This window comes from Urtica dioica, chromosome 12 (assembly GCF_054948205.1).
Source record: "Urtica dioica subsp. dioica isolate 48M chromosome 12, U.dioica_male_clone48M_v1_H2, whole genome shotgun sequence".
NCBI lineage: Eukaryota > Viridiplantae > Streptophyta > Magnoliopsida > Rosales > Urticaceae > Urtica > Urtica dioica.
Window position 1 is genome coordinate 21286239 of NC_142767.1, and position 19167 is coordinate 21305405.

Genomic DNA, 19167 nt, shown 5'->3' on the forward strand with positions numbered 1-19167 from the left:
GAAATTTGTTAGAAATAATAGTAGTTGTAGTTTCTGATTGTTGTGATTGAGTCATCGGGGCTTAGTTCTCTATTTCGGCCTCAGTTCCGTCTCGCCCGACAGCCCCTGTCAAAGCCTCCCCGCGCTTCAGCTCTGGGTCCCGTCGCCTCAGCCCGCCAAGCCGCTGCCCTGAGTTCACCCAATGAATCCAAGAGGTACTTTTTTTAAATTTATTTAAATTTGATAGTGAATTGTATGTTTAAGTTATATGTTTTAAAAAAATAAGCTGTGAAATTAGAATATACTGAAAATTAGCTTTATAGAAATCAATTTGTGAATAATGTATATTGTGGGTAATTCTTAAGAAACATATAGAAACTGGAAATTGTTAGAATTTGTTTAGTAATTGTATAAACTGAAAATGTGTTAACAATTTTACATTTATTTAAATAATTGAAATTGTTATGAAGTTTGCATTTGTGATATTGAAATTGCAGAGTTAAGTACAATATATGAGAATCACTCGACTGAGAAACAAAAAGAAACCCCAAAAACACAAACGTTACAAGCCACTGGAAAAATAAATCTCATATCTGCATACAAAAGTAAAAAAAAAAAAAAAAAAAAAAAAAAAAAACTAACCCTCAACGTATGTTCCAAAGATGTAGTAAAAAAAAAAAAAGAAACAACTAAGCAACCACTGAGGAAAATCGAACGAAAATCCTATTAATTTGCACATTATACACTCTTCAGTCCCGACCAAAACAACAGATAAAGCTTCTTTATGCCTCACTACTGTTCACCTACGGGCAAAAGGAACAGAAATTAGAGAAATTCACACTAGCCCCTAGCCAACAGCACATCCAAGCTGCTCGAACGATCTTCAGATGAGGATTTCTGGATCGAGGACGGTTTTTGCACTCTTCTGTTTGGGAACGCAGCGCCTTCGAGTCTCTTCTGGTGGTCGGTGTTCGCAGCTTGTTGCAGATGAAGCAACGCGACCATGGTTATAGCGACCATTGCGGCGTTCCCCAAAACGCCGCCCACGAAGTCCAGTTTGAGGGTTTTCTTTGCGAAATCAAAACCCGAAAAGAGGACATTGAACACGTTAGATCTTTTCCTCTCGTGGGTCGGCGCTGTTCCGTGAGACGAGGCGAACGGGGAGTCCGCGTAAACTTTCTCGGGAGAAGAGAACCGGTTGGCCTCATTCACATCTCCTACGAAAGCTAGAGCTTCCTCGATGACTTTGTACTTCTTTCCTTGGTGCTCGGCGAGCCTCATCGCGAGAACCATTCGGCTCTGTTCTAACCTTGCGACCGCGGCGTCTCTCTCGGCTTGTTGCTGGACCTGTACAGTCTGTACATCACACAAAATTGTTCAGCTCTGTACTGAAGCATAACTACATATACTAGTTAATCTAAATCCTATAAACACGTCAGCTATAGAAGCAAACCCCAAGTCCTTGTTAGTGTGAGTGTACTGTAGTTTAAATGAATCCTTAATAAAAGGTCTGCTATGGAAGCAAATACCAAGTCCTTGTTAGTGTGCGTGTACTAAAAGTATACATGAATCCTAAAGAAAAGCCAGCCATAGAAGCAAATATTAAGTCCCTTATATGGATCCAAAAGAGATAGCTATAGAAGCAAACGCCAAGTCCTTATAAGTGCGAGTATATATGATTAAGCGTTCACCGACATAACTTTTATAGGCCACAATACAATTCTGGTTCCCTAAATTCTGAACCAAAATGAGTTTAGAGCCTGCATTTTCGATGCTCAGACTTAATTAGAAACAACACCAGGCATAGAACAGAAAAATGATTAACCTATAATCCTAACAGTGATAGACTTTAAAGCAACTTAATAATCCTAACAATTTTTTCTTACCCAAGTCCAAATCTAAATTTTCATATCATCAAAGCATATGGTCCCCAACTCTACCTCATTTATTACTAATACCATGTCTCATTTCCACTTGGAACTGATTTTAGACAGGGCTTTGCAATTTTCCGGTATTCTCTTCCGTTCTCTGAATAACATTGCTTAACAAAGAAAATACAGTTTCCTTAAATGTTCTAAAAATGAACCATAACAACAATGTTTAAGCAAAATCATTGCAAACCACAGAACTCAGACCTAAGTAATAAACATTTATAAACTTATCTAAACCTAAATTTCTCCAGAAAGTATAACCGAAACTACCGCAAAAAAGTCGCTCCAACCATAAACCCTTAGGAATTTCAGCTAGAATCCACAAAACCTACCACATGTGAACATTCGAACCAGTAAATAAAATGAAATAAAACATTTCTCTATCAACTACGACTATCAGCAAAGCGAAATAAAGCAGGAAAACCCTAAGCAATCCTAATCGAAGAATCGACAAGGCCAGAAAGGAGAAACTGACATGGAAAATCTCGAGGTGGTCCTCGAGGCTCTCGAGGGCGGTTCGGATGGCGTTGAGGCTCTTGGCTTCTTGGATCGCGCAGTCATCGTCGTCGCCGGAGTCTAGTCGGAAGTCCTTGACGTACACGTAGCCGGAGACTCGTTCCTCGTCGGAGACGGCGGACTTACGGTGGCCAGAGTTACGGAGAGACTTGACGGAGCTGAGAAAGTGAGCTCTAGAGATTGAGTGAATAGCGTCGCTGAGCTTGTCGTGGAGGTCCCAGATCTTCTCCAGAACCGTCTCTATTTCCTCAATCTCCATTTCCCATTTCATGAGAGAGAACATAGAATAGAACAAGCGTTCTTCAGAGAAAAGAGCGAAATTTTTGGGTGGGAAACTTTTTTATTTTTTTATTTCCTTTATTTATTTCTAGGACTTTCTTTTTCAAGTTTGTTTGTTTGTTTGAGAGTGGGCACTCATTAAACGACGACGTCTCGTTTGAATATATCTGAAGTTTTGCAGAATCACTGATACCAATCAAATGGCATAATCAGGGGATTGAATATCTCGTTTAATAATATTTATCTAATCTTATATTTAATAACAAAAAATCCACGGACTTTCGTTATTTAGGATAAATTTAAAAACTCAAATTCTCTGATCACAGTAAATTCTGATTTCTCTATCATTTATATTATGAACAATTTTTTTTTAAAACGTCAGCCAATTATCAAGTTGTGAATCTTGACGGGTATATTTAAAAAAACAAGGGGTTTTGGTTTTTTGTGGGTATTAAACAATATTGTCTTGATGCCACAAAAATTGTCATACTCTTGTGTCCGTATTTGCTTAAGCATAAATTGTGTCACCTGTACTGTTACAGCTTATAACCACCAATGTCCATTATTTAATCTATTTTAAAACGCCCGTTTTGTTTGTACGAGTGTTTGCATGCCTGCTATTAACTTTCTTTGGTGTTCTCTACCAGCAACTTTCAATTCATAATTAATCCGTAATAGAAGTGAAATAATATAATATATATATGGATCATTGCCGTCATAATTCCAAATTATTTGGATTTGGATTTTAGCCCAAATAAGCTTTATGTAATAAACATTTTATAAATAATAAATTTAACATTTTTGGTGATTTAACTATTTTTGGAGTAAAATGGTCATCGTTTATAGCATTTTACTCCGTTTTTTAAATGAAGTTATATTTTTGTGGTATGTAATTCAACACCTAAAAAAATAAAAATTTAGAAGTAATTTAAATTTATAAAAAAAGTAATTAAATAATAAGATGATCTTAGAAACACTAAATAAAGTTAAACAAATAGATTTATAGATTAAGATTTTTATTTGATGATACTTTTGAAATATGAGCAAGAAAGTAGTTGAGTTTGTAAAGTATTTTAAATTGTTTTTAATATTTATTTTAAGTTGTTTAATAGGTGTTGAATTATATAAAAGAAATACTAATTTTCTACAAAATCACTGGTTTTCTTACGAGAATTTTACTCCAAAATTAATTTAAAGAGTAAAAGTATAGTAACATAACTACATTTTGCAATATTTTAAAAAGGCATAATTATTTGTGTTGTTGGGTTGTCACAGTTAACAAAAGTAACAAACACAAGTAGCGAAACAACTTTCATCAAGCATATATACCTATCTCGCTAATCAATCAATCTAAAGAAGAAAAAAAATAATAAAAAAAGCCTAAGATGTTCATGATATCGTGACCCTGTCCCAATAATTATTCCCCTCACAGTACGCACGTCTTCCTTTTATGAATATAAAAAAATAGTTTATAATACTTATGCTGGCATTAACGCTCATGATCAGATCACCACTCTTGCCAGATTTTAATTTTATAATGAATGTATATAGAAGAAAAATAAAATCCATCAGTAACGGGGTCCATAATTATTTTACCAGCTTTCCCTTTCTAATATTTATATGTGTTTAGTCACACTAGATCTAACAAAAAGAAGTTGAGAAACTCAACATTGACGTGGCAGGGGGTGGACTTGAGAGGATAAATAACCGACTGTTTGATTCACTCGCGAATACTAGTCGACGATTTTTTCATAATCTATTAATTCGTTCAATTACAAATACCAAATTTAGGGCATCTCGAGTTTCGTTGATTCACAAAAATATCGGAAGCAAGATTTTTTTTTAATGAAGTTTCATTTTTTTTTCGTTTAACAAAATCTTCCAAACATAATACAAGTTTTCAAGATTTATAGTGCATCTTGAAACTTGATTCACAACCCAAAACTGAAGAAATTAAACAGAAAATTAAAGTTACTTAACACACATTAACACTACCGAAGGGAGGTGAAGTACACCTCCACCACCAGATGAATAGTATTCGTGTTCACTTTTGGTATGTGGAGAAGTTTGTGATTCGCCACTTGTGGTCGAAATCGGAAAAAGTAATTTTTTTGTTTGAAACATCATCGATTAATATATTTGTCATCCGAACTCCATTTAACTCGATTCTTTTTTGTATTGAATTTATTTTAAAGTGAGCTTTAAAACTAGACAGTTTTGTTATAAGATTTACATAAGATGATGGTCGTCGGAGCACTCACCGGAAAACGTGAGATTAACTGAATAATCAATTGATTCCTTAAATTATGTAATTAAAAAATCAACAAATAATGAAAATAATGATAACGTGTGTGACGAATTTAGTTGCCTTCTATATCACAATTATTAATTAATACAAAAATTAAAGTTTATTTGATTATAAATTTGGAGAATTTTTAATAAGGTATTTCAGTTAATTTACGCGTATAAATATTTAATCATGATTATTTATTAAAATTTAACTAAATGATAAACTAAAAATGTAAATAAGATCATATATCTAATGTACTACGTATATTATTAGCATAATAAGAACTAAGAAGGGACAATGTTGAGGTAAATAAAACGTTCATTTCGTAGAATATATATTGAATTTTATATGACCCTAACTGATATTATATAACTTTTGAAAATATAGATGATAAAGCATTTCTTGGAGAAAAGCGCAGCGGAGAGAACTGTGTTTTCCATATTTTCCATTTTCATGGTGGAAGTGGAACAATGAGCTCTCTCGGTTTCTACTTCAATGACTTTATTTTGCAGTCAAAATGTTTGAGCCTTCAAGAAACGTTTCACTTAAACAAAGCACACATCGTTGGCTATTAGCCACAATATTAAATGTTTGTAGAATAATCGGACATATTTCGAGTAAGATTTTACATAAAGCCCATCATATATATACAGGGTCGGCCCAAACTCATCGGGCTCTAGGCGATTCGATATTTTAGGGTCTTATAATACTAATAAAAATTTATATTTTTTAATACTAATAAAAATTTATATTTTCAGGGTAAAAAAATGTAATTTTTTTAGAAAATAAGTCAAAAGTGTAAACTTTTAGGGTAAAAAATATAAATTTTTTTAAAATTAGACAAAAAAAAATGTAATGTAATTTTTTTTTAGTCTAATCCAATTGAGGGCCCAAGACACAAGCCTTGCCCGTCTTAGGTCAGGGCCGGCCCTATATACACATATATCCACTTCTAGTCTAGTAAAGCACTACAAATTAAAACTCAACGCATTTACAGAATATTAATTTAGTGTTATAATAATCAATCAGTTGATTGTTGTTGCACCACCAAGACGGAGGCTTTGCCGTAGACGTCTTTGGAGGCAAGGAGATCGCCGATGACGCCAAGCTCGGGGAACTCGGTCCAGGCGAGGTCGAGCCCTGCCAGGTGGCGGCACCCGATAGGGTGGGTCCTTCCGGCGATGACGAGGTCGTAGTCGTCGACGAGCCCCTTAACCACCGCCGCCAGCTCAAGGCCGTCAGCCACGGTCTCCTCAACGTAAGTCACTCTCCGCTGTCCGCTCAGTCCGCTGAATTTCACATCCTTCAGTACCTCCGCATCCATCACCATCTCCCACTCTCCTTCGCCCACCGCCACTGCCGCTTCCTATAAACAAAATCAGAACAAACCTAAGAGTTTTTTTGTTTTTTTGTTTTTTGTTTTTTTTTTAAGTCTGGTCATATAATTATAGGGTCCCGTTGAACTCCGTTATCAGTTTGTCTGATCAATATTTTAGAAAAGAGTAATGCTATTTGGCACGAGCCACGATTCTAAACTATCCACTCAGCATTTAACACGTGGATGTTTAATACTTTTGGGTGGAGACGTGACAACCCTTGAGTGGATCGTTAAAATTCGTGAATCATTACTGTTTAGAAAAAAATGTTTAGGGGTTTTTGTCCGGTAATGCTCAAACGGCCAGGATGGGACCGGGATTCTTCCTTTTGTCTCATTTTAATTATTATTTTTAAGTTGTATTTAGTTTAAGACAATAATTTTTGTATTTTTTTTTAACAAAATGAAACATTTATTTCATAAGAATTAAATTTAAAACTTTTGAAATGAAAAAAAAAACCTAAATAATATAACATAAACGGAATGTTTTTAATTGAAGAAAACATTAACCATAATTGATTTTTACTTTATTTAAAAAAAAAAAAAAAATCTTCAAATCATCTTAAAAAAAACAAAATTTTACCTGATCAATTATTTTTTTTTCCGGTTATTTTTTTAGTTTAAACTATGAAGAAAACCATACAAAATATCGGAATGGCTATTCTAATATTAAGAATATAGCTCAATCCGTGTATACGTACGTCTCCGTTTTATTATCTTATTTTAATCTAGTTTTTCTTTATCATGAAATAATTAAGCTAAAATTTGAACGCATACAGTAACCACATGTCCAGCTCTCCTTACTTACCTCATTTGTCACCAATTTCATAACTATTTTCACACTTTCCACCAAAAGACTAATTTGACAAAAAATGACACCATCTATGTCAACAATATTAAAATAGATGGTGGCATTTTAGGTCAAATTAGTCTTTTGGTGGAAAGTGAGAAAATATTATGAAATTGGTGGCAAATGAGACAATTTCTCTTTTTTTAATAGCAAATACTATAGTAGATTCCAATACCTCCTCTTTCTCGTCGTCGGGGACCACGAATCGGATGACGGTGAGGTGGACACCGGAGTCCATCCCCGCCATGCGCTTCGCGTAGGTGAGCCCTTCCCGGTCGTCCTTCCCGCCCAGAAACACGACGCATATCGAGTACAAATAGCTCTCCTTATTATTGGCGGAGCCGCCGTTGCCGCGGTTGACGAGGATGGCGACGGAGCACGGGGCCCGCTCGAGCACGCTGGCGTTGAGGGCCCTGACCATGTTGTCCTCGGACTCGACGGCGGCCCCGTCCGGCGACCACTTGCGGTGGAACGGGAGCAGCACCAGGGAGGCCAGCCGGTCGAGGGCCAGCGTGCAGATGTCCTCGTGCATCAGCTTCGGCGGCGACACCGCCGTGAAAGCCGACACCTTCACCGACCCCCACTGGGACTTCTCCAGCCGGTTGAAGGACAGCACCACGTTCTGCGAGTACGACACGCTCGACAGCCCGCCGCTCGCTTTCTGGCTCTAAATTGTCACATTTTTATCAAATAAAATTAGGAAAATATAGCATCCAATTACTCATTCAAAATTAATTGATTAAGAAAAATAATGGGACAATTATGTCGGGCGTGGGGGGGGGGGGGGGGGGGGGCAGGCCTCTTGAGGCTACAACGTGGGTCCGCCACTGACCCCACCCTCTATTAAAAAGTAGGCAAATCTTCATTTTATTAAAAAGAAAATAAAAGATTCTCTATTACTGCGGACCTGATAAGTTATTTTTTTTAATAAAATGAATTTTTGACTAAAATATTAAAAGAAGTTATAAAAATTTTAGTTGCAAAAAATTTTTGAAAATTAATTTCGACAAAAAATAGCTAAATTTTTTACATTTTCTTAAAAACTAAAGAGAAATTGTCTAATTTGTCACCAATTTCATAACATTTTCCCACTTTTCACCAAAATGCTAATTTTTCCCAAAATGCCACCATCTATGTCAACAATGTTGACATCTATGTTTGTCCTTCACTATTAGATGTCAACATTGTTGACATAAAGGTGGCATTTTGGGAAAAATTAGCGTTTTGTTGAAAAGTGAAAAAATGTTATGAAATTGGTGACAAATTAAACAATTTCTCAAAACTAAATATTGGCACACTAGATAAAAATAGAGAAATTACCTAATTTGCCACCAATTTTATAACATTTTCCCACTTTCCACCAAAATGCTAATTTTTCCGAAAATGCCACCATTTATGTCAACAATGTTGACATCTATGTTTTTCTTTCACTATTAGATGTCAACATTGTTGACATAGAGGTGACATTTTGGGAAAAATTAGCGTTTTGGTGTAAAATTGGAAAATGTTATGAAATTGGTGGCAAATTATGCAATTTCTCTAATTTTAATTGATTATTTATCTAGATGATCCTTGGATTAACTTAGGTTGATTTCTAAATGTAAAAGTTCAATTTAATAAAAAAATAAACACATTACTTAGTTAGTTTATGATTAATAAAACATAAAAAATACTCGAATTAATTTCGGTTAACCTAATGAGGAATTGCCTAATTTGTCACCAATTTCATAACATTTTCTCACTTTCCACCAAAAGACTAATTTTTCCCAAAATGCAACCTCTATGTCAACAATGTTGACATCTAATAATGAAGGACAAACATAAATGTCAACATTGTTGACATAGATGGTGACATTTTGGAAAAAATTAGTATTTTGGTGAAAAATGGGAAAATGTTATGAAATTGGTGGCAAATTAGACAATTTCTCTAACCTAATTGATGTTTCGCCCAGTAAAAAAAATTAGCCGTTACCTAAAAATTAACAACTTTTTATTGAAGGTGAACTAAAATTGAGACTTACCTGGTGGGTGATGAAGAGCGGGGAGGCTTGGCCGCAGAGCTCGATGAGGTGGAGGACGTAGAGTCCGATGGGGCTGTCCTTTGTGGCACACGAGGCCTCTATTAGTTCTATGGCGGCTCCGATGTCGTCGGATTTATGGATACAGACCACGATTCGGAGCTCCGAGTTGGGCTTCATGTGCATTATGTTGCGCTTCTGATAGCCGGCGTATTTCCTCGCCGGGTCGTATAGCTGCTTCACAGCCACCGGCACTATCACCGATAACACCAACGTCGAATATATCAGCAGATTGTACGTCCCAGCATCATCCATTTGCTGCCATTGTTACATGAAATATTTGCACATTTGAATTCGCTAATTAGTCCATAGGTGATTCAAATGTTTATATATATACTTGTTTCTCTGATTCATAGATTACAAATACAAACTAGATTAAGGATATATAGTACAGTATTAACATTATTAATTTTGGATGCATGATCATAATTATCAAATTCTTAAGTCGTGGAAATGATTACAAGATTAAATAACAAGACATGATACATATAAGAAGACTATTCTTATTATCAATTCGTTTTGAGCTAAAACTAGTGTTCAGTTTTGGGCGTAGAATTGATGAAGTAAAAATTAGATGATTGACGAATTAGTTTTCATTTGACAATTTAGCTTTACCCTATGTTATAATGTTTCATCGGTTAATGGACTTGTCAATAAAAAAGTTGTAATACTAATAACTACTTACATTGTTGTCTCTCCAATAAGTGTAGATTGCGATCTCGACGATCCCTTTGCTTGACATGATGAAGGAGAGAGCCCACGAGTCATACTTCGGCATCTCATTGAAGAAGCAGACGGTGAGACACGAAACAAACTTGGAAATGTACATCATGGCCATCATGATGAGGTTCGCCTGAATTAGGGCACCGAAATTATTCTTTGCAAAGTCAACCCTCAAGACCGACGTGGACACAAAGAGCGGGAGGAACACGCTAGACACGAAGCACTCGAGCTTCGCTACTATGGCCGACCCTAGAGGTGGGCCGTCGGGGATGGCTAGGCCCAATATGTAGGGCCCAAGGAAGACGTGCTCGTCGAAGAAGCCGCAGTAGAGCGCAGTCGCCAGAGCGAAGACGATTATGGAGTACACGTACCCCTCTTTCACCGGTCTTCCTTCTGGAGTTTTCTTGATTATCAAATGCATTGTCGGCTTGAATACGAAGATCACGAATAATAAATATGCCGACATCCCAACTAAGTTCACCACACCTTTTCGAACGGAGCCCACAAAAATGCTATAATTTCATCCACACACAAAAAAAAAAGAGTAGCGAAATGGTTATGATATAGAAAGAGATTGAAGAATGAGTTGTTAAATAAGATTAACACTTTAAATAGGATTATGAATCACTTTCTCTCATTGCAAATTGATTTTTTTAAAATAGAATCTCATCATTAGGGTCGACTTAACTTCTAGGGAGATTAAGCAATAGCTTTAGGTTCCCACTAAATCATGACATAAATCATGTAGAAAAAGACTCGTAAATAAATTTGCTTTGGGCCTTAAAAATTCTACAGCCGGGCCTCCTCGTAATAGTAACTAAAACTATAACTCAAATGAGCACTATCTAGTTTGAAAGACAATATTATTTTAGGTCAATAAATGATACCATGGTGTCAACATCCTAAGCTAGCATTTAAGTATCCCAAGCCAACTATATGAATGATCATTATATTGCTCCTACGTTTTGTAAATTGGTTTTGAGATGACACCCCATCATGACACATGAATTACCTGAGCATGAGAAATACATTGCCGATGACGAGACTAAGGATATCCCCAATCATGGCGGCGGAGAGGGCAAGGCGACCGAGCTCAGAGTTTGGGATGTTGAGGTCCGTGAGGAGGGTTGCGACGACTGGGAAGTAGACGTACGACTGAGTGATGAAGACGAAGGGGATGCGATCTTTGTCGGCTTGGGATAGTCCGTGACCCACTATTCTACACGTGAATATCCCGAGCGTAAAGGGAACCATGACGGCCACGATCCCTAGTGTCGCGGCTTTTGACCCGCTCTTTGGAACCATTCCTACATTCATCTTTGTCGCGGTGATGAACAAGAATAACGAGTACCCGAATATAGTCAGCGTTCCCAAGATGTGCTGCCCCGCCGGGCTCACCAAGTTTTCGTTTATCGGGTTCCCCTTTTGGTCCGACAACATGTACGCTAAGATCAACCCTGTCTACAATAAACACTCCAAAAGTCTTCATTACTCAATTTAATTAACTAAAAAAACTAGTTTATAAAATGATAAAAAAAAAAACTAGTTTATAACAATATAAGAAAGGTTATGTCATGGTGATCTCGAGAATATTTATTCACGTGAAATCAGCATTGATGTGCACCATATATCCAGATTGATTGTAAAAAAAATCTTTGAAATAAGGGCTATTTATGAGCTAATTATAATTTAATATGACAAATCGTAAAAAAATTGTCGATTTTTACATTTTTAGTGTCATTTTCATATATAAAAAATTGTCGAAATCATAGCGGAAACCAACAAAATCCTACGACTTTTGATTATTTAGTATAAAATTTCAATATAAAACCTAAAGAAAAACGACAAAATAATGTTGAAAATTCCGGTGATTATTTTGTTTTAAAATCAATGGAAAAATTTATAATAAGGTTTTCACAAGTATCCCCAATTACGCGTTGAAATTGCTGTAAACTAGAACCATCGGCTAATCATTGGCAACCAACATTATAATTCTTGATAGGATCTAAACGATAAGATAAAATTGTCGTTTCAACATAATAAAATGAAATCGGTAATTATAAATGGCCGTGAAAGCAATAAAGGTTGAGAAGATATATATAGTACGTACAATAATCTCGGAGGTGAGCCTGGACATGCCAAATCGCTTGAGGATGTAATGGAAGGTCTGAGACATGCAAAAAACGACAAGTATCTGCAACTGAAGCTGTGGGAGTGAGTTTCTGAGGAGTCCTTCCGGGTTTTCGTCGTTTTTGTCTCTCCAAAACCCATTCGTATTCACTTGCGGAGGCAGCTCTATACATATCTCCTTCCCTGTTGCGTTCTTTACCGAATGAATATTCCCACTCAACATTTTTTTTTTTAATTTTATTTATTTATTTATGATGTATTTGTTTTTCTCAGGTGGGTTTGCATGGCTTCGTTGCTTGTGGATCTCTTTTACTGGTTTTCCGATTCCGAAGTGGACCGATGATAGAATTATCATTAGAAGCTATTTGGGATTGTTTGATTTATTCTAAAATTAGAAAATAAGTTGCTGTTTTTAGTCATTTTTTTGGGTTAAGTTTTTAGAGGCAGGCGTCGAGAAAAATACCAAGGAAAAAAATAGCAATAATATGTATTATTTTATTTAATGAATTTTAATGGAGCATGTTTCATTGCTTATTTTTTTAGTACTTGCTAGAATTTTTAAACAATTAATTGAGTAACTAAAGTAATTAAATTTTGGAGATTTGTTAAATAAATAATTTTTTATAAATTTTAAATAAATAGTTATTATGATGATGTGATATTGTTTAGACGTTTTTAACATTTCATTTATTCTCTTGAAGTCGGATAGTTATTTACAATTATTAATAGATATTTATAATTATTAATGTTTTTTATTTTTGTTAATAAAATTTCGTGATTATGTACTTAAAATTTATCTGAAGTATATAGTAAACCTTTTAAAATAATAACATATAACTTTTGCCGTAAATATAGACTACATAGTTATAGCCATATGAAGACTTCATCGTTGATAATATTCTAAATATACGTGTTTTCGTTTTCTAGGGGGGAAAAACGTGCACGTTTCTTGAATCCGGCTGTATTATTTGTGTATTCATTCAAATAAAAGATTAATTTGTGAGTATACTTCATATATAAGTTATTTTCAGCCGTCTTTGTGGGGATATTTGGATAGTCACTTAAGTTTGGTGTTATAATAAAAAAAAATTGAAATGAATATATTTGTAAAATAGTCCAAATTTATCTAAGAGTAATAATAAAAAATTTACACAAATGCGCAAATACCCTTAATCATTTCAATAAATTTACTGAAAGTGGTGAATTTCTTAGATAAAACTTCATTAGTTTTATTGACACTATCAATTTTTATTTTATTATTTTTTATAAAGAATGTAACTTTGACTATTTTGTATTAAAAAGTTACAAATGTTTCTATTTTATTAATGAATTAATTTTAAATAGTTATTTTGTATAATTTTTTATATAAGTTGTTGTAGCTTACATTAAACATTTGTCATCAAATAATATTTTTCACCAGAAATAGCCTTCTCATAAATAGCTATACGTAAAATCCATTGTTAAAACAAAATCAATACAAGCAAGTCGTTCGATTATTAAACAAATATCGATTTAAAGACACGCGTAACCTAAAGCATATTGCACCTTATTCCTATTGCTAGGGCCGCAAGGACGGAGCTAAAGAAGCTCACCGGGAGTTTAATTTGAAAAAAAAAGCTTCGGGAGGTCTAATTTATAAGTTTTAAGGGTAAAAATGTAATTCTTTATAAAAATTGGTCAAAAGTACCAAAATAAAAAATTTGAGGGGGGATTTGAGCCCCTAAATTTACTGTAGCTCCGTCCCTGACTATGGGTGAAGGTGTAAGTTCCTCCTCCGACCCGATGGCTTCCCTATTTTACCGCTTGATCGCCATCAAACAATCACTTTTAAGACCGAGCCTTTCTGAAGATGAGCTCCTCGCTCCCATCTCTCGGTATCCCATCTTTGGAGGCTTGGAAAATTTTTAGTTTATATATTTTAATACTTCAAATAATACTTAAATACACATCAATAAAAATAATAAACATTTCCTGGGAAAAATTTACCTTATTTAACTTGGAGAGAGAAATTAAAAAAAAAAAAAGATGAGAAACTTCTATTTACCTATACTCGCGCAACTCCTCAAATAAGACTAGAGAGATTAGAGAGCCTAAAAAGCCCAACGGCCATGTACTTTCTAGAACCACCACAACCACATGAATTAGACTACTTATTTTCTTAACTAAGCAATAAGGAAAACCATTTGTGTTGTGCACTAAAAAATAAAATAACTTAAGGCTATTAATGTATCGTCGACTTGTTCATACTTATCCCAGGAAAAGCAATTTCGTTTTCTCTTCAATTCCATATAAATAAAAGAAAGAAAAAAAAAAACCCTCTCTCTACAAATTAATTTTCTTATTTTTTATTTATTTTTGTATTCTTTTTTTCTTTTCAAGCTCTTCCACACAAATCAATAGTAAGTACAAACGTGGCTCTAAAAGTGCGGTTTTCCTTGTCCTTTTTTTTCCTCTTCTCCAAGGAACCAGGAATTATTTTTTATTTTCGTTTTTCTAAATTTGTAAACAATTTATTTCGGTCTCCAATGGCGTTAGGGTTTTGATAAAAAATTTTTAGCGGCTAATCAAATAACCTCTTCGAATCCCCTGGAATCAGCGATGGCGGAATCGCAGCGGCCTCGCGAGACTCAGTGGATGGATTCGGCGGAAAGGCCTGTTTCGGCGAGTCACGCTCACGAGTTGTTGGACTCGTCGTTTTATGAGCGGTGTTCGATCGGTTTTAAGGCGTCGAATCGTTCGAGTTCGACGCAGAACTCGTCCGAAGGTAGTTTAGGCATCGCCGAACGAGCTTTCTCCGCCGCCGGAGCGGCTTTTCTCTCTGCTATAATCGTCAATCCTCTCGATGTCGTCAAGGTATATCACTTCTCTTTGCTTTCCGTTTTTTCGGCTTAATTAGTTTATGCTAAGTGAAGAAACAAAAAACTAGTATGAAGCTTGCTAAGGCGTTTAGGTTTTAATGGCGGTTATGGTTTCCTCTTCATTGTTGGTTTAACTGATTTGAAGCCTCTGTTTTTGAGGCTATGTATTGTAAAGCTCAATATTTAAACTATTGGTATTAGTTAGATACATTGGTTTATTCTATGCCAGTTTTTTGTGGGTTGTTAAGCAAAAACTTGTTGTTCTAATGCAGACAAGATTGCAAGCTCAGGCAGCTGGGGTTAATTACTCTCACCCATTAAGTAATCTAACGAAGCGAATGGCATATTTTGGTCCAACAATGGTACGAATACATTACTTCCTTAATTTTCGATTCCTGCGCTTATTCTTCTTCATTGTAATTTGCATAGAGCCTTAACTATTAGCTCAAGCTTTCGTCGGTTATTTCCATCCCAAGTTATTGTCTCAACTGGGAGTTCCGTTCCTCCATAAGTAGTGGCTGTTGTGCTACCTAAACTAGGCTTTTGTTTGGGGTGCACTAGTGGATAAGTGTGACTTGTACAGCATGTACGCTTAAAATTAGACTTCGAGGAACAAATTGATTTGGTATCTGTTTTCTTAGCTTTGTTCTGCTCTGTGTCATTTCCAGTTATTCGCAGATCTAAGGTGTTCCCCGTCATGTGCACGAGCAGGACTTCAGGGAACGGTCTCGATATGCCCTCCAGATTGTTTCCATTACAAAGGAACACTTGATGTCTTCAACAAAATAATACGTCAGGTTGGTGTTTTCCCGTTCATAGTGTTACACTGTTGATTTCCTGTATTCTCAGTCTTGGTGTTGGAAAAAAAAAACTAGCCAGGAAGTTTGGTTTTTATATTTTGGGTCCTTGAAAAGTTTGCTAGTGATTGATTGTTGATATGAGATACGTTGGTGATCAATACAATGACATTGATATTTTAATTATTATAGTTTTATTCACTTTTTGTGAGTTTCTTCTTGCAGGAAGGGATTTTAACACTGTGGAGAGGGACAAATGCTGGCCTAGCACTTGCTGTACCTACCGTAAGCCCCTAAAGTTTCTGAATTCTTTTGCTACTACCCTGAGCATAGAAGATTACTTATCTATGATGGCCATTAATCTGTTTTCACTTTCCTTTGGACATCAGGTTGGAATTTACCTACCTCTATACGACGTGTTTCGCAACTGGCTTGAGGAACTCAGTGCCCAGAATGCACCAGCCATGACCCCATACGTCCCTTTAGTCGGTGGTGCTTTGGCTCGCTCTTTTGCTTGTGCGACTTGCTACCCCATTGAACTTGCCAAAACCCGCATGCAGGTACGCTCACAATATATTTATGCATAATGGATTGCTTGCAATTTTTTTCGGGTGTTTGATTTCGTGTTTATGTGCTTATCTCTCTCTGTTTCCATGTATAGGCATATAAAGCTGCCGATTCTTCCATTAAGCCTTCAGGTGTCTTGAAAACTTTATTGGAGATTCTCTCTGATGTCAAGGCGACAAGCAATGCTCAAAATAACTGTGAGTGTCCCGTTTTCTATTTACGATTTCTAAGCTGAGCTGGCAACTAGTTTAGGCTCTTACATGATTTTTGCGCAACTCTCTTGTTGCAGCGAAGGGATATCGTGTACTATGGACAGGTATGGGGGCTCAGCTTGCACGTGACGTTCCCTTTTCCGCAATTTGCTGGTCCACCTTAGAGCCAGTGAGAATTCAAACACCACACTTGCTGTATTTATCTGGGTTTCTTTTCTATTTGCGCTACTTGTTTTTTTTTTTCTTTTCTTCTCATGGGTCGCTCTTTTCACCTGTGTTTTATTTTAGCTGCGGAGAAAGCTTCAGAGTCTAGTGGGTGATGATTCCAACGTTGCGAGCGTCCTTGCGGCCAATTTTTCTTCCGGATTTGTGGCCGGAAGCATTGCTGCCGCTGCGACATGTCCTTTAGATGTTGTGAAAACCCGAAGACAGATAGAGGTTTTACTCTTCAAACCGAACCATAATTAGTCCACTTTTAATTGCATAAGCAATTTTAAGCAACTCAAATCTATATTTGCTGATGTGTATCTTTTTGTTTGCTTAATCTGCAGAGAGATCCTATCAGGGCAATGAGAATGACAACAGCTAAAACCCTAAAAGAAATTTGGAGGTACCTTTCTTTCTTACTCATAAACTTGCATGTCTCTACTATAAGAAAATCAGATTACACAACACATACATTTTTCCCATTAGCCAATAACATCTGAAATTAAACGGGCGTATATATTTCCTGTACACAGGGACGGAGGAATGAAGGGACTGTTTACGGGTGTTGGTCCTCGGGTCGGGCGTGTTGGTCCTTCAGTTGGTATTGTGGTTTCATTCTACGAAGTTGTGAAGTACGTTCTACATAATCGGTACGTGGCTTCATGAAACTGGTATTGGAAAGTTTTGTGTTTCGAAAAGCGTAAATTAGCTGACTTGGCATGGAAGAGAAGACCCCTTCAAGTTATCAGTTCGCAGTTCGCATCGTATAGAATACAGAGACAAATAATGTTGACAAGTTCTACATACTTTTCTATGATACCCTGCAAGTTTTTTCCAGTTACTTGTGAGGTACTTTTGTTTATTTTGATGCTCTTGTTTGGGCGTAAATTTTGTTACACTCAAGTCCTTTTTTGGTTCGGGAATTTTCCCCGAGCAACTTTGATATTTATCTGTTACAGTGGTAGTTGGTTTTCCTAGCGGAAACCCTGGTGGTTTCAAGTCATTGCATGTACTATTGACTTTTCACGGCAAAAGTGAATAAAGGAATAAAGAGAAAAAAAAAAAAAAAAAAAAAACAAAGAGAAGAAAGGGTTCAACCAAACCTTCTGGATTGGTTTTTAATTATAAGCAAATTGAACCCAATTTCTTCTTCACGAGTTTCTCTCTTCATATCACCACTTGAATGATTGACAATGACATTTGTATGCATTACAGATCGTTGTCTAAAAATTCGTCTTTCTTTATTTTATTTTATTTATTTATGCAGCTGAAATTGCTACTAGTAGGTTGACAATGCAAATAAAGGAGTTATCATGGAGATTTTTAATAGCAGGGAGTTTTGAAAAATGAGATTATAAGAATGAACCAAGACAATCGGCTGAGGTTCTCTCTCATATTATTACGGCATCCGGTTAAAATTTTCACAAATTACCAAAGGCATTTATGCCAAGTTTAAATTACCAGACCCTATCAGAGGTTGGTCCATTCATCAAAGCAATTCTTGGGAGCTTATTAGTTTCCGGTTTAATTCTCAACGTACTAATTGGGACTACTGAAATAATTTTACTGGTTACTTGTTAACCAAGGTGGCAGCTTGCTACCTCGATTTACTTAGTGAATTAGGAGTTTAAGTTTTGATTCCCAAATCTTTGGTATCGAAATGTGGTGCTCTCGAATTTGCTAAAACGAGCCTGGTAAACGGGTAGGACCCGCTAAGATTTTAGCGGCAGCGGCTTTGGGTAACAGAATAATGGAATATGCTTACATTAGGAATTGATCCCTGGTCTTTCAAAGAGCGTTAGATACCACTTGACCAACTTTGAATATCATTTTTCTTTGAATTGTATTATGACTTTGATATTTACTTTTGTTTGGATGAAATTTAGATTGTTGGTGGTTTAGTGTTTGCTTGTTTGTTTGTATGTTTTTTTTTTAATACATCACCCAAAAACGTTAAATGGGTAACGGGTTCGGTACTTTTTTTTACTCGTTTACACTGCGGGTTATATCAGTTGCCCGTCCTGCTTCAAAAATTAGGTAAACGGGTTTGGTTTACGGGTCTATTTTTTAACCAGGTCCGAGTATGTTATTAGTGGACCTGATCGGACCGTACCCATTGACATACCCCGTTCATGATGTCAATACGTCTTGAATTTTAATCAGATATAACTCAGATATATGGTCATAAAAAAAATAAAAATAAAAAAAAATAAAAAAAAAAACTTGTGAGAGGCATCTTTTTTGTGTCACTTCGTTTATAACAAGTAACTAAAGATACATGGAAATTTAATCATCAAGATTCGTGAAAAAAAAATGGGCTATAAAATTCTTAAGGAACAGACAATGTGGATAAATAGCCATATGAAACATTGGTT

At 35.8% G+C, this 19167-nt stretch overlaps 3 protein-coding genes across 3 annotated transcripts; 1 reads left to right on the forward strand and 2 right to left on the reverse strand.

Annotated features, from left to right (window-relative positions):
• Positions 1-680: 680 nt before the first annotated feature.
• PDV1 (plastid division1) lies at positions 681-2769 on the reverse strand. The gene is made up of 2 exons (XM_089602208.1): positions 2386-2769; positions 681-1335 (listed from the first exon to the last, which is right to left on the reverse strand). The coding sequence occupies exons 1-2, from the start codon at positions 2707-2709 to the stop codon at positions 820-822; spliced, it is 840 nt and encodes a 279-aa protein (XP_089458334.1). The 5' UTR covers positions 2710-2769; the 3' UTR covers positions 681-819.
• Positions 2770-6011: 3242 nt separating this feature from the next.
• LOC149380268 (cation/H(+) antiporter 4-like) lies at positions 6012-11338 on the reverse strand. Its single transcript, XM_089604115.1, has 5 exons — positions 11034-11338; positions 9984-10533; positions 9242-9556; positions 7396-7887; positions 6012-6361 (listed from the first exon to the last, which is right to left on the reverse strand). Exons 1-5 carry the CDS (start codon positions 11336-11338, stop codon positions 6017-6019), a joined length of 2007 nt encoding a protein of 668 aa, XP_089460241.1. The 3' UTR covers positions 6012-6016.
• A 3224-nt stretch (positions 11339-14562) lies between these two features.
• Positions 14563-17882, forward strand: MTM1 (manganese tracking factor for mitochondrial SOD2). The gene is made up of 10 exons (XM_089604301.1): positions 14563-15004; positions 15282-15371; positions 15678-15806; positions 16032-16091; positions 16196-16366; positions 16468-16570; positions 16663-16754; positions 16874-17023; positions 17137-17195; positions 17326-17882. Exons 1-10 carry the CDS (start codon positions 14750-14752, stop codon positions 17456-17458), a joined length of 1242 nt encoding a protein of 413 aa, XP_089460427.1. The 5' UTR covers positions 14563-14749; the 3' UTR covers positions 17459-17882.
• Positions 17883-19167: the final 1285 nt, after the last annotated feature.